The sequence below is a fragment of the Bos indicus genome, chromosome 1 (assembly GCF_029378745.1).
Source record: "Bos indicus isolate NIAB-ARS_2022 breed Sahiwal x Tharparkar chromosome 1, NIAB-ARS_B.indTharparkar_mat_pri_1.0, whole genome shotgun sequence".
Lineage (NCBI taxonomy): Eukaryota > Metazoa > Chordata > Mammalia > Artiodactyla > Bovidae > Bos > Bos indicus.
Genome location: NC_091760.1, coordinates 3,757,545 through 3,772,585, shown reverse-complemented (window position 1 = coordinate 3,772,585; position 15,041 = coordinate 3,757,545). Strand labels below are relative to the sequence as shown.

General features: G+C 48.1%; 1 protein-coding gene across 10 annotated transcripts in view; it reads left to right on the top strand.

The window, feature by feature from the left end:
- The first annotated feature begins 625 nt into the window (after positions 1–625).
- Positions 626–15,041, top strand: part of EVA1C (eva-1 homolog C) — a 135,440-nt gene continuing 121,024 nt past the window's right edge. For 8 of the 10 annotated variants that reach the window (XR_011565692.1, XM_070785736.1, XM_019956458.2 and 5 more), the window contains exon 1: positions 1,956–2,265. Coding sequence is in view for 9 of the 10 variants with exons in the window: in XM_070785736.1 (XP_070641837.1) it covers positions 2,106–2,265 (160 nt within the window). In the remaining variant the exon portion in view is untranslated. The other 2 variants (XM_070785731.1, XM_070785754.1) reach the window with 2 other exon arrangements.

Below are 15,041 nucleotides of genomic sequence, written 5' to 3'. Positions count from 1 at the left end.
CAACCCAGGGATCCAACCTGAGACTCGTGGACTAACAGGTGGGTCAGTGAGCCACCAGGGAAGCCTCTTCCCTTGTGCCATGACTAATGTTGACGGAGCACTTCCTCCTTCCAGGCCCAGTTCCTACCCTCCTCACCTGTATCGACTCCTTAAATCTTCACAGTAAGCCTGCCGCCTTTACAGATACGGAAGCCTGGGGATGCTGTCCCCGTTAGGAGCAGTGCCCACACTGGCATCCTTGCAGAACAGTGGTGGGAGCCCCCAGCCCTGAGGGAGCATGGTTCCCTTCCTGGGCCAGCATATTCAGTTCTTGGCAGAGGATCTAGCCCACATAAGTACCTAACTCCCATCCAAACTAGATGGATCAATGGAATGCAAGGTACATGGAGGAAACTGAGTTTTGAGCAAAGGTCACTTACTGAATGGCTGCTAGGTGCTAGGCATCCTTACCCACCCCACCTCCCGCCCCCAGCCTCAGTTTCCCCAACCTTGAAAGTGCACAAGAATACTGAGGTTCAAGGATTATTGAGAAGCTGAACGTTTTCATGTAGGCTTTAAAAATCCTGGTGCCTGGGTCCCACTAACACATGTTGATGGTTACATCTGCTGCGCTCCCCGCCCCACCCCAGACAGATGAGGAAATGACCGGAATCTTTCCTTCCCGAGCACAGAGTGGGACGCGATGACACCTAGCCCCGGGGGCCTTGCGGCCCACCTCTCAGAGGTTCCCGCAGGTAGGCTAGCGAGTCGCTCCGGGTTTCCTCTCCAGGCCTTCCCGGCACGCGGTGCGGCGCGTCTCCCCGCCCCGGGCAGTTGAGACCCGGGAGGCCCGCAGGGCGCCTGGGCCCGCCTTGGGCCTCATATCAACGTTTCCGCGTCAGGCCCGCAGCGAACTTGGCAGGCGCTCGCGCGGTGTTCGGGAACACTCTGTGCCGAGCGCGCTCCCGCCCGCCTCCCTCCCCGCCGGCCCGGATGCCCCGCGCAGGTTTGTGTCCATGGACCCCCAGGTACGGCACCCGGCGCGCATCCACGGAGCCCCCGTGCCCTTGTCCTCGGTGTCCCCCGAGCCCGGGCGGTGCGAAAATCCGCTCCTCGCTCACTGGCAGGGCGTCCAAACGTAGGTTACCCCGCGCGTCATCGAGAGGTTCAGAAAGATGCTGTGGCCCCATTTTAAAACAAAGCCCGTTTATTAGCGTTCGGCCGCGGTCTGGGCCGGCCCAGCGTCAGATCCTGAGCGCGGCCGACTCCTAGTACCCACAGGAAAAGTAGGCAGCTAAAAGAAACCTGTTCTGGACCATGTGATCCGTTTGGAGCACAATGCCTCCCCTTTCCGCCCCCACCTCCGCCCCGCGACGGTTCCCGTCAGGGCTGCGTCAGCTTTGGCGATCGCCAAGGCTCCAGGGTCTTAGTCTCCTCTCCTGTGAAATGGGGATAACAGTGCGTGCTTGGTGACTCTGCACGTGGAGCGCGGCCGGTCGCCAAAGACGTCAGTGCTGCGGTCCCACACCTCCCGGACCCCACCTTCCGAGGCCCCCACCCCGGCCTCGGCCCCGCCCCGGGGCTCCCTGGCTCAGCGCGCGGCGCTGGCTCCAAAGTGCGTCACGGGCGCTCCTCCGGCGGCCAGGGCGAGGCTGGCACGGGGCCAGCGCGGGCCTGGCCGGGGGGTGCCGGGCGGTCTCGGGCGGGGAGGGGACCCGGGGTGTGCAAGGCGCTCCAGTCGCGCGCTGTTGGGGGCGCCCTCCGCGGCGGGCAGCGCGCCAGGGCCCCGGCCTCCGGCAGCCTCGGGGGCGCGGAGGGGCTACACTTTCCCTTCGCCCCCCGCCCTCGTTTCCTCCTGCGCGTCCGCAGCAGAGATTTCCTCTCGGGGAAACTACGCGGATACTTCCCGGGGCTCCTCGCCCCGCCCCAGGTCTCCGCCCCCCTCTTCGCTGGGGAGCCGGTGCTCGCCCGCGGCGGGGAGGAGGCGCTGGCAGCCTGGGCCGGGAGGTGGCAGGGGGCCGCGGAGACGTCGGCTACCGACTCGTCCTGCCATGTGACGCCGCCCTCCGTCCCGCGATCCCCCGTGCGCCCCGGGCCCGCGCCCGCGCTCCGTCGCGCGGCACATCATGCTGCTGCCGGGCCACGCGCGCCCACCGTCCGCCCCGCAACCCGCGCAGCATCCCGGCCTCCGCAGGCAGGTAGAGCCTCCGGGGCAGCTCCTGCGTCTGTTCTACTGCACCGTCCTGGTTTGCTCCAGAGAGATCGCGGCGCTCACGGACTTCTCCGGTAAGAAGCGACCTCCCTGGCTGAGCGCCCCCCGGCGCCGCGGGGCGCTAAGGTGAGCCCTCGGTTGGGGGCCGGCGCCCGAGGGGGCAAGGCCGGGTTGCTTGAAAGTTAGAGCGAGCTAGGAGCCCTAACTTTTTCTTGCCTGATGCGAACTCTTCGCATATAAGTAGCTGCATGTGGGATGCCGGCAGAGGGGGTCCCCCAAGAAAGAAGGGTGGGTAGAATTTGGAGTTTGTCTCCCGATGAGTTGACCTCGTCAGTATCCCAGGGTCAGGGACCAGACTCCGAAGGATGCGTATCGGTTTAAAGCACCTTACGCTGAGTCCTGTGCACCGAGCTCAGCGCTGTTGGTACACGTGTTGTGGTCTACGTTGTACCTGGTTTGCTTTACGCGCAGTTTGGGTGTGCCCCAGCCGACCTCGCGGGTGCCCATGTAAGGAGACCAGTCCAGGAGACATTTGACAACAGACCTGAGGGAAACCCGGGAGTGGGGTGGTGGAAGGTCCGGTGGAAATGCCATGAGAGATGAGTAGAAGCTTGCAGTACAGACAGAGGAGACACAGGGGTAAGACTTTACCGCCAAAAGGCACCAGAGTTGGCCCCTTCCAGCCCCCGTCGCCTTAAAAAAAGAAAAGAATAAAGACTTCCCCTCCCAGTAACCGATGAGGCTTTTTTTTTGGGGGGGGGGGGGGGCGGGGACTGAGCCGATCTCAGATAGTTCTGGGGTTGTAGGTGGGGCACCACAAAGGGAGAGAGGTTTCTGAATTGATGGGGGCTAGAGGGACAGCATTCTTAAATTACCTTTGTGCTTGCTGAGAGTAACCAGACGTCCCTGCAAAGGTGGATCAGACCTGGGTCTCCGTCTGGCGAGGCTGGTGGCCCTTCACCCTTTCCTCGCCCCTGCCCAGCCCCGGAAGCAGCTCTGAGTCCCATTCTTTGCCTTCTCCCTCATCTCCTGTCAAGGCCGGGCTTCCCGCATCTCTGCCTTGAAGGTCTTTTGCGGTGTAATCACAGTCAACAAGGCTCCTTCCTCAGACCCTGTTTGTGCAATATGCTAGTACATGGCAAGGGACACTGGCAAACCAGAAGCTGAGTTGGGTTTCTAGTTTACTTACAGAGAATGTCATTGTTAGCTGAGAGCCCTCGGGTCAGAGGTTCTTTGCTTTGAATATTTAATATCAAGGCAGTGTTTCTACCTCGCAAAGGAAGCCAAGACATGCCTATTTGGCAAGGAAACTGAGGTCCTTAAGACCGAGGGTCAGAGCGCTGTGGTAAATGTGCTGGGAAAAAATGCTGAATTTCAAGTGCTATTGACTTTTTTTTTGTTGGTAATAGAACTTTCTTGGCTGCTAGAAAAGTTCTGTCTTTGCTGATTTAAGCTATGGAAAGCAATCTGAATTCAGCCACCGGCAGGCTGAGAATATTGTGGAGCAAAGAACAGAAAGCCAACAAGCCTTTCTACAGTGTGACGTCACTGTAACTGAACAAATATTGCTTTAGGTACCGTTGCGGTGTAACCATTAGATTGTTCTCACAGATTACAGGCACTTAGAGCTTGTTTCTTTAGTGAAGCGGTTGCAATCCTTGAAGCAGTCTATAGGTTACCACCCAAGTTTGGAACTGTCTGAAGGTAACAACTGTTTCAGAGGGTGAACTTGAGCTGTCAAACAGGGATGCTGTGAACTTGGATGTTTTCATACATATTTCTCTAAATGATTAAACGATAAAAGAAAATTTCTTGTGCTTTTAGTGGGAACCTAGATTCCAGGGTTTGAGACTCCCTGAGCCAATATTCGGTTGATGGTGACATTGCCAGGCAACCCCCATGTTTTCTCTGGTCAACCTTGCTCTTTAGAGATCTGAAGACCAGGGAGAAAGTGTTTGGGAGCCTTTTGAGGAGAAGAAAAGAAAAATAACCTCGTCTGAAATCACAGACACACTCACGTTTAGATCTAAATTCTAGCTTGTATGGCTTTAGGGAAATATTAGAAAAGGCTCAGGGAGAAAGATAACGTCTTCCAAAATTGATTCATTTGACTTGAAACTTAATGAACCTTTAGGGACCCCCCCAGCCACATGACACACACCATCCAAGAAAATTCCTAAGCTCCAAAGATGACAGTCTGAGGGTTCAGTTGAAAACTTCAGTTGACACAGTGGATCCTGGTCATGTGACTCCAACACATACACCCACATAGACACAGACACACACATCCCCCCCTCCTCAACTCGCACCTCTGTGGCCTCAAAGCCTGATTCCTGCCTTCCTGGGAAGAAGAGACCCTGTTCCTGAACTTAGAGGGGTGTGTAGAAACCAGTGCCTGAAAAGAGACAGTGGGCCCTCCCCTTCGGAGCCTGCAGCAATAGCTGAGCACTGGAGAAAAGCATTTGACGTCTTTGCTTGCTTGTTTTTCTAAACAAGGAAACATCAAAAATCCAGACAGATGGAGGGTGGAGGGAACTTGGGACCCTTTCAGCCTTCGTGAAGAAGGGGATGGAAGCAGGATGGTGAATCCAGGTGAAAGAAAGTGCTGAAATGAAAGGGGTCCTAGCCTTTGTCTGTACAGTATTGGGCCTCCTGGGAGATTAGCAGCACAGAGTTTTGGAAAGTTACTTAAGCCTTTCTCTTCTTTGCAACTCTTCCTTGAGCTTTTTTTTTTTTTTTTTTCCCTGAGGCTGTCAGCTGGTGTAGTTTTCCTGGGTCATTGGTTTTTTTGCCCCGGGGATTCCAGCATCAGATCTCACTCTTAATAAGCCAGAGGCTGCATCAGGGCCTCCTCTCCTCCCCCTTCATGCTCGTGACTGGTGCTAATCACCTTCAAGCCTGCTAGGAAACAGGCTCCCTAAACACCCCCTTCCCTCTCCTCCCTAAAGACATTGAGATGCTGCCAGCGGCCACTGGAAGACTATCATCACTGCATTAAAAACACATCGTAGGAAGGCAAGAACAGTTCATGCACAATTAGTGCCTCTGATCCTTAATCCCAAACTCAAATGCGCTTGGCTTTCGTCCATTTTCCTCTTTGGGATAGCGTTCTGTTCTTTTGACTGCATTCCCAACTTGAGAATTTAGCCAGAGAGGTCCAAACTGATCATTGATGTATATATGTCTTTTCATATATAGAAATACAATGTCAGCATCATCTTTGTTCAAAGAACAAGGCAGGATGAGGGCAGAGCGGAGGGAGGGGTGCCATTTTGGTTCCAACGATTAAAAAGATCCTAAAGATCCTTTCTGCATGTGGTCTGGCTTTCAAGAGTGATGTTTTGGTGTGTCTCTGAACTTAGTATGCCCTGTCCCTCAGGTCTTATTCATTTTTTAAAAAATAATATTTACTTATTCGGCTGTGTCAGATCTTAGTTTTGGCACATGGGCTCCTTCGTTGTGGCGCTTGGACTCTTGAGTTATGGCATTTGGGCTTCGTTGACTCTCAGGTTGTGGCATATGGGCTTCATTGCTCTGAGACACGTGGGATCCTATCAGTAGTTCCCTGACCAGGGATTGAACCCTGCATTGCAAGGCAGATTCTTAACCACTGGACCACCAGGGACGTCCCATCTTGTTTCTTTATCTATATATTGTTGATGGTTTTATTCCCTGCAGAGAGCAGGTACGGTCTTCTCTCTCTGCTCTTTCCTTTTCTCCCTCTTCTGTTTTTTTTTTCTTTTTTTTCTTCTCAAAGATGCTCAAAGTGATTGATGGACTGATGAGGGAGGGAAGGAACGGATGGAAAATTAATCATGTTCCCACTTGGATTCCTAGAAAACTCCTGACTTTTGACAAAAAGAGTCATGATCATATGTTGACACATTTGGTTTTACCCTCGGGCATGGAATGGTAAATGTGGGAAACAGAAAGGAAGTGAGAAACAAGGAGAGTGTTTTAAGGCCTTCCTTGTTCCCAGACGTCCCCAGACCACAAAGAAAGGTCATTGCATGATCGAAGGGGGTCTCCAGGCTGGTGTCCTACCCTGCCTGCCTCCATCAGTAGCCCAAGTGGGCAAGACAAGATGTGGGGCTTGTTATCAGATCATTTGCAGCCTAGCAAATAAGCCTGACCCTAACTCCTTATTTCACTGGTCAAGAATTTCAGAATGTAAGACTTCCCTGGTTGTCCAATGGTTAGGAGTCCGCCTGCCAATGCAGGGAATGCAGGTTCGATTCTTGATCTGGGAAGATTCCACGTGCTTTGGGGTAACTAAGCTCATGCACCACCAACTACTCAGCCTGTGCTCTAGAACCCTCCAGCTGCAAGTACTGAGACCTGCTTCCCTTAGAGCCTGTGCTCTGCAACAAGAGAAGCCATTGCAATGAGAAGTCCAAGCTCCGCAAATAGAGAGTAACCCCTGCAACTAGAGAACGCCCACGAGCAACAGTGAAGACCCAGTGCAGCCAAATTAAAAAAAAAAAAAAGAATTTCAGAAAATAGAAAAATGGTTGTTCCATTGGTTGGGATCCCTGGAGTGGGAACTCTGTCCTGATGGAGTGGTCCGTTTAGAAGAGGTTGAAGCTTCCTTTTATGCTTAGAGAAACAGTGGGTCTCAACCCTGGCTGACACACTAACATCCCTCAAGTCTAAACAAATATATGGATGCTCTAGCAGCAACCCAGGGCTTCTGATGAAATTCATCTGGGAGATCCAGGCATGGATCTCTTTTTCAAAGCCCCCAGGCAATTCTAGAGTGCAGCCAGAGTGGAAGACCACTGCTGCCCATGTCAGAGGGCAGGGATGAACCATGCACAGTTCATCCAGGGGTACATGGGTGTGACTGGGTCCCACTTCCCCCACCCCCTGCCCCAGGGCTCATTGCCAGGGAGACCAGGATGTATGTTCCCTGCTCTCAGTCTGCCGCTGTGTCCCAGCACACAGGTATGCACAAACTTACACAGACGTGCAGGTCACACAGGTCTGCCTTTTATCATCCCTTGGTCATATCATACTTTAATTGGGATTGTCTTCACTTTCAAAACTTTGATGGAGCCAAAGGGCAGCTCGTCACCAAAGGAAAACAAAGCAGATGTCTAAAGGAGTTGTCCAGCTGTCATAGAAGAAGACGGATGAAAAGTAAGCATCTCAGAGCTCTAGCCTGTTTCCATGGAAAATAACTACATTCAAAAAGTGTTCTGACGGCTCTTTCTGTAGCCAAGAAGAGGAGTCTGGGCAGGCGAGTGGTCCCATAATTGATGGCTTTGGTCTCCCAGGCGCTTTATTGGAAAAGGCAGCCTAGCAGTAGTTTCGAGGGAGGAAGAGAAAAGAAAGGAGTGAAAATTAGTTGAGCATAGTGTTATCTGACTTCATCCTCATAGCAACCTTCTGAGTTAAGTAGAAATCTCACTTTACCCAGCCTCAGAGGGCTTGGTTAACTTGTCAGAGACCCCCAGCTCGGAAGCAGAGGCATACCCTAACACGGGCCCAGGGGTGGGGCCAGGCTGGAGGACTTGGCCCGTGTGGGTGCTGAGTGGGGGGCAAAGCCAGAGAAAAATGCCTCAATTTGCCTGACCTTTTTAGATAGTTCTCCATTTGGGTGAACTCCGGGAGCTGGTGATGGACAGGCAGGCCTGGCGTGCTGCGGTCCATGGGGTCACAGAGAGTCAGACACGACTGAGCGACTGAACTGAACTCAACTTGACTCATCATAGCGATTTCAATTGTCCTCTGAGTAGACTGACCTTTTCTCATTTCTTCCTTCAACATCTTCTCAACACTGTTGATCCACAGTAGGTGTGGGCACAAGGCAATCAGTGGGTATAGTAGAAAGATGTTAGAACTCCTTTTCTATTCATTTCTATCTTGAAAAAAGAAGCTCTGTCTTGCTTCTAATTAACATACAGATTGAGGGAGTTTCCTGGCAGTCCAGTGGTTAGGACTTGGCACTTTCGCTGCCGTGGCCTGGGTTCCATCCCTGGTCAGGGAAATAAGATCCTGCTAGCTATTCAGCATGTCTAACAAAACAAACAAAAAACATGCAACTTGACAGTACAACAGTTCATCATTTCTTTTTAAAATTTTATTTTATTGAAATATAGTTGATTCATTATACAATTTCTAAATGCAATATTAGAGATGTGTTCTCAAAATGTTTTTGCTGTTGGGGTTCATGATTTAAAAATTTTTTGAGACCACTAGTATTTTCAGCCATCCTGACAGCACTTGCAAAATTCTTGAAAAGGCACCACTTTGGGGGCAATAACATTGAAACAGCAACTGCTCCCCTGTGGCCCAGCCCTATCGCCTCCTTGCCCACCGTGCCAGTTCCCACAACTGCCAGTAAAATTTAGAGGAAGAATGTAATAATCCAGTAATTATCTCGTTTCAAAAATCCATACTCTTGTCATTCAAACTAAGTAATGAATGTGGATGCATAGGGTGAGGCACTGTGGACTTTCATGACACTTGAATGAGGCTGGTGTGTCTGTATATTTCTAGAATGCACTAGCTTCCCTGGATAACATCCATCCTAGAGTCACCTAGGTTTTAGCACTGGGAGGAGTCTCTCAGATGGGAGGGTGGCTGACCAGGTGATTCTAAACTGTTTTCTTTGAGCTTCTTTCTTTCCCCTTGGGTGCATGCTCAGTCGTGTCCGACTCTTTGCGACCCCATGGACTGCAGCCTACGAGGCTCCTCTGTCCATGGGATTTTCCAGGCAAGAATACTGGAGTGGGTTGCCATTTCCTCTTCCTGACCCAGGGATTGAACCTGTGTCTCCTGCATTGGCAGCCGGATTCTTTATCACTGAGCCACCCGGGAAGCCCCTCTTTCCCCTTGAGGGCTCTAATTCTGCTACTCCTTCCCTGGCCCTTATGTGTGCACTACCTCAGGTTAAACTCTGACCCAAAATAAGGGGCAAATTCTTTACTTGGTTTTCTTAGCACAAGTAAGAGAAGTTAGCTAAAAATATTATAATGTATCAAATACATAAAGCACTTTATGCCACACAGTGTTTTAAAAACTTCACGTTTATTAACTCATTTAATCCGCACAACCCTATGAAGGAAATTTCTCTATAAGTTGAAGAAATAGTAGCCAGAGAGCGTATGTAACTTTTGGAGATTTGAATGCAGGCAGCTTCTCTAATACTAAAGCAAATCAATTATAAGTTGGTTAAAACAATGTCACTTCTTATGTTTATCTCTTAATATATCAGATCCAAATCTTTCCTAGGACTTACAGGTATTGTCCATTCTATGTTGCATCAAGAGATAGCACCATCCAGCTCCAAATAACTGATTATGAAATAGGGTATATAATTCATTTCTTGGAAATATGGTGGAACTGGTGTTCTGGAAGTATTTTCCCAACAAAACATCTAAAGCTGCTGAATAAAATATAGCAAACATCCTTTAAATGCTTGGGTGAGTGGAGAAACACAAGGACTAGCCAGGGAACACAATGAAGAGAGACCAGAGAACTGAAGAAGTAGCTGGCTCTGACCCTGTGGCTACACTGGGGCCTTTGATGCATTTTATAGTCAGAATTTACTGGGTACATGAGGGCAAGAGACAAGGCATCAGACCAATGTCAAGTGAGGAATTGGAATAAAGATCTCCTTATAAGGCCAGGGCCTGGAAGGGCTAAACACTCATAAAAAGGTGCGTGAGAAACAAATCAGCATTCTTGCAAAGAAAGATGACAAGGGAACATCTCAGCTTGGGCTCAGGATTCAGTTCAGTTCAGTTCAGTCACTCAGTCATGTCCGACTCTTTGCAACCCCATGAATCACAGCACGCCAGGCCTCCCTGTCCATCACCAACTCCCGGAGTTTACTCAGACTCATGTCCATCAAGTCGGTGGTGCCATCCAGCCATCTCATCCTGTTGTCCCCTTCTCCTCCTGCCCCAAATCCTTCCCAGCATCAGGGTCTTTTCTAGTGAGTCAACTCTTCGCATGAGGTGGCCAAAGTATTGGAGTTTCAGCTTTAGCATCAGTCCTTCCAGTGAACATCCAGGACTAATCTCCTTTAGGATGAACTGGTTGGCTCTCCTTGCAGTCCAAGGGACTCTCAAGAGTCTTCTCCAATACCACAGTTCAAAAGCATCAATTCTTCAGTGCTCAGCTTTCTTCACAGTCCAACTCTCACATCCATACATGACCACTGGAAAAACCATAGCCTTGACTAGACAGACCTTTGTTGGCAAAGTAATGTCTCTGCTTTTTAATATGCTATCTAGGTTGGTTATAACTTTCCTTCCAAGGAGTAAGTGTCTGTTAATTTCATGGCTGCAGTCACCATCTGCAGTGATTTTGGAGCCCCCCAAAATAAAGTCTGACACAGTTTCCACTGTTTCCCCATCTATTTCCCATGAAGTGATGGGACCAGATGCCATGATCTTAGTTTTCTGAATGTTAAGCTTTATGCCAACTTTTTCACTCTCCACTTTCACTTTCATCAAGAGGCTTTTTAATTCCTCTTCACTTTCTGCCATAAGGGTGGTGTCATCTGCAAATCTGAGGTTATTGACATTTCTCCTGGCAATCTTGATTCCAGCTTGTGCTTCTTCCAGCCCAGTGTTTCTCATGATGTACTCTGCATATAAGTTAAATAAGCAGGGTGACAATATACAGCATTGATGGACTCCTTTTCCTATTTGGAACCAGTCTGTTGTTCCATGTCCAGTTTTAACTGTTGCTTCCTGACCTGCATATAGATTTCTCAAGAGGCTCAGGGTTAGAGGAAAAAATAATCTTTGTTGAAACTATGTAACCACACACTTACCTTTGCAAGAATCTGGGGTTTGAATTCACATTGCCATTACTAGGAAACCCAAGCTAAGAAACTCAAAAAGTTGCCCCAGGGTACCTGGAAAAAACCCACGAATATTCCCTGTATAGCAACATCAACGCAGGCCCCACAAGATTCTGGTAGATTAAATTCTGCTGATTGTGAACACACAGTCAAAAATGCACTGTATGAACAGCAGTCAGCAGCAAAACCACAGAGTGTTTAATAAATAAGAGGGAATATAAAACACAAAAAGAAATAAAAGAATCCAGAAGAAGAAGGAATGAAACGCTATCAAGAAAGGGCAGGCCTATTTTTTTTTATAGAGTCAAATATATCAACTAACATGAAAAAATATATTCACTGAGGTTCAAGGCTTGATGGATAGATTAAATGTAGTTGAAGAGAGAAATAGTGAACTGGAAAATAAAGCTAGGAAAATTATCCAGAATGCAGTAAAAGAGATAAAGACATGAAACGAAAACCTTATAAGACATGGAAAATGGAATGAAGATTCAACACACAGGTGACCAGTATTCTAGAAAGAGAGAATAGGAAAAACGAGGGAGAGACAACACTCAAAGTGATAATATCTTAGAGTCAATTTTGAAGAGTTGATGAATGATTCAGATTCAAGCATCCCAAGCAAAATAAATTCATGTCTATCATACTAAAACTACAAAATACTAAAACAAAGTGATGGTCTTAAAACAATCAGATGGAAAGTTTTTCATTTGGAAGGGCTTTGCCATGACAATGACAGTCAGAAACCAGTGAAATATTTTCCAGGTTCTGGGGAAAAAAACTGTCAGTGCAGAGCTATATAACCAGCTAAACTATCTGCAAGAGTGAGTGTGAAGTAAGGACATGTTTACCACTAATAAATCCTTACTGAAAGAACTACCAGAGGATATACTTCCTGAAGAACAGTAAGTCTAGAAAGAAGGCTTGTGGTATAAAAACATGACGAGCAAAGAAATGGTACAGCTTCTAATGCACTTTACCTATATTCTTTGCTCTTTCCTGCTTAGAGTGTCATCCCCTTGCCTTGAGATTTTCTCTAAGATGTCTTGTTCTTTCATCAGCTAAGATCAAGACGTAGCTTTTTGTCTTGTTGAACTTTTTGACCCAGTTGAACTCTTCCACTGACTTATGGCTTTTGACCTGAGTTACCCAAGACTTCTTCCCAGTGGGCATCAGTTCCGTTGTGATTATATAATGGAAGGTCTGTCTGAAAGAACAGGAAACGTTCTCAAGTCTTTCGGGTCTCAGATGCTATGCTAAGTATCATATAGGCCTGCTCTAAAGAGTCAGTCTGTCCCGGGGAGGCTCCCTTCTCAGTGGTTTCATGGGCACTCATCACAAAGCAGTTTGAGGGATGAAGAATAGATTTGGCCAGTTACGTTCTTCAAATGGTACCCAAACCACAGAGCTTGGAATTGAGGGATTATTAGCATATCCATCCTATGGGGTCACAAAGAGTTGGACATGACTTAGCAACTGAATAATAACAATAACGAGCGTATCAACACTGCCCATGGGTTGATTTTCCACTTCCACACTTGCATTTCTGGACATCTGTATCCCTTGTTCACTCAGGCTCCTGATGTTGAATGTCTCCTGCATTAATTAGTTAGGGAATGAAGTGAAGTGATGATTGGGGTTACTCTCAACCTGAGAGCCTAGTTTTCCACAAACACACAGAACCAGGCCACATTAAAATTCAAAACTCAGGCCACTGAATCTGAAATGTATGTTTGCAAACCGTCTGATTTCATGTCTGCCTCAGATGTCCCACGAATACAAATCACCTCATTTGGAGTTGGAAGAGCAGGGAGGAAGAAACCTAAGAAAGATCTCCAAAACAAATCTTTAATTCGGATGAGGATAATAGAATGTAATCCCGTTTCAAGTCTGTCAGCATTCCTTTGATGATTACAAATGAGTCCCTTTTCCCCTGCAATGTGGGGGAATAATCTGGATAAAATAACCCTTTTTGTCTGCAAGGGCCCAAGCGATGCATACTCGTGACAGCTTTCAGAGTAGTGTTTCAGAGCCTGAGAAGGGCGCTCTGCTACCAAGACCTTCCCTTTTTTCTCTTGACTTAGAAGATTTTTCACTCTTTTCATGTTTGGCGGCTTCCAAAGTTCTCAGGCTTAGAAATCATAAATCAATCATAGTACTGTACTCTGGAACGAGAGAGACATGGGTCAGGGAGCCCTTTCTGTTCTCTGTTTGTTCACTGGGAGACAGGTGGGGATGAGAACGCATGATCTTATCTAGAAGGCTAATCTGTACAGCTTTTGAGGGATATGCTTAAGGGAGTGTATAAGATTAGACTCTCCTTTCTATTAAAAAAAGATGTACACTGTCCCAAGTTCAGGCTCACATGCCTTTTTTGTTCATGTGATGGTAAAATTAAGGGACAGTTGTTTTTAAACACCTTCCTCTGTTTTGTGAGGCTAAACATATCTCCCAAGGCTAACCATACCAAATGCTTTGTGAATAAGTCAGACTGGATGTAAAGCCATCCTGAGGCTGTCCAATCCACAGCCTCAGGATGGAAAGGGGTCTCCGAGGCCCCAATGCTGCAGGACCTGCTGTGTGGAGTCAGTCCTGCAGGCTGTGAATTCTACAGAACAGAGCCTGTGGCCTTCCGTGTTTTCACTTCTTTAAAGCTCACTTTAAGTGTGAAGGACTCTTTCTTTTTTAAAACAAAGGGCCCCAAGATTTTTTTCCCCCAGGGTTATGTGTAAATAGTGTTATGGGTCCCTAAGCCATAAACTAGCACTTTGAGGAAAAAGGCCTGCTTTTGTCTCGGACTTCTGTGTTTCTCTCTGGCTGATCAAGGCGGGTTGTTAGGGCTTGTCAGTCTTCACCAAAGATTCCACATGGTCCTTAGAGTAGATAGCTATCTTCACTCAATGCAAATTTTGCTTGTTCTAACACTGAGTCTAAACCAGTGATTCTCAATATTACGCTTAACAAAAGAAGACAAAGACAAATGCTATGTATTACTTATATGTGGAGTTGAAAAATTAATACAACTGAATATGTATACAGGACAGAAATGGACTCATAGACATATAAGCTAGTGGTTACCAAAGTTCAGAGAGGAGATGAGAGGGATAGATTAGGGACATGGATTAACAGATACAAACTACTATACATAAAATAGATAAGCAGCAAGCATTTACTCTGTAATAATGGGAATTATGGGCTTCCCTGGTGGCTCAGATGGTAAAGTGTCTGCCTGCAGTGCGGGAGACCTGGGTTCGATCCCTGGGTTGGGAAGATCCCCTGGAGAAGGAAATGGCAACCCACTCCAGTACTCTTGCCTGGAAAATTCCATGGACTGAGGAGACTGGTGGGCTACAGTGGGCTGCAGTCCATGGGGCCACCAAGAGTCAGACATGACTGAACATGCACATGTGCACGCATGCACACACTCACTGGGAAATATACCCATTATCTTGTAATAACCTGTAATGGATTATATCTGCAAAAACACGGAATCACTGTGCTGCACATCTGAAACTAACACAACCTTGTACATCAACTATGTTTCAATAAGCAATAAAATCATAAAATAAACCAATGATTCTCAACCCAGAAAAAATCTGTTCCCTGAGGAATATTTGACAATGTCTGGAGGCAATTGAATTTGTTACAACTAGGGGTGCTATTCAGAGAAGGCAATGGCAGCCCACTCCAGTACTCTTGCCTGGAAAATCCCATGGGTGGAGGAGCCTGGTAGGCTGCAGTCCATGGGGTCGCAAAAAGTCGGCCACGACTGAGCGACTTGACTTTCACTTTTCACTTTCATGCATTGGAGAAGGAAATGGCAGCCCACTCCAGTGTTCTTGCCTGGAGAATCCCGGGGATGGGGGAGCGTGGTTGGCTGCGTCTATGGGGTCGCACAGAGTCGGACACGACTGAAGCGACTTAGCAGCAGCAGGGGTGCTATTGGCAGCTAGTGAGTAGCAGCCAGGGATGCTGCTAAACCACCTACAGTGCAGGGCGCGGCCCCCACAGCAGGGAGTGACCTGGTCCTCA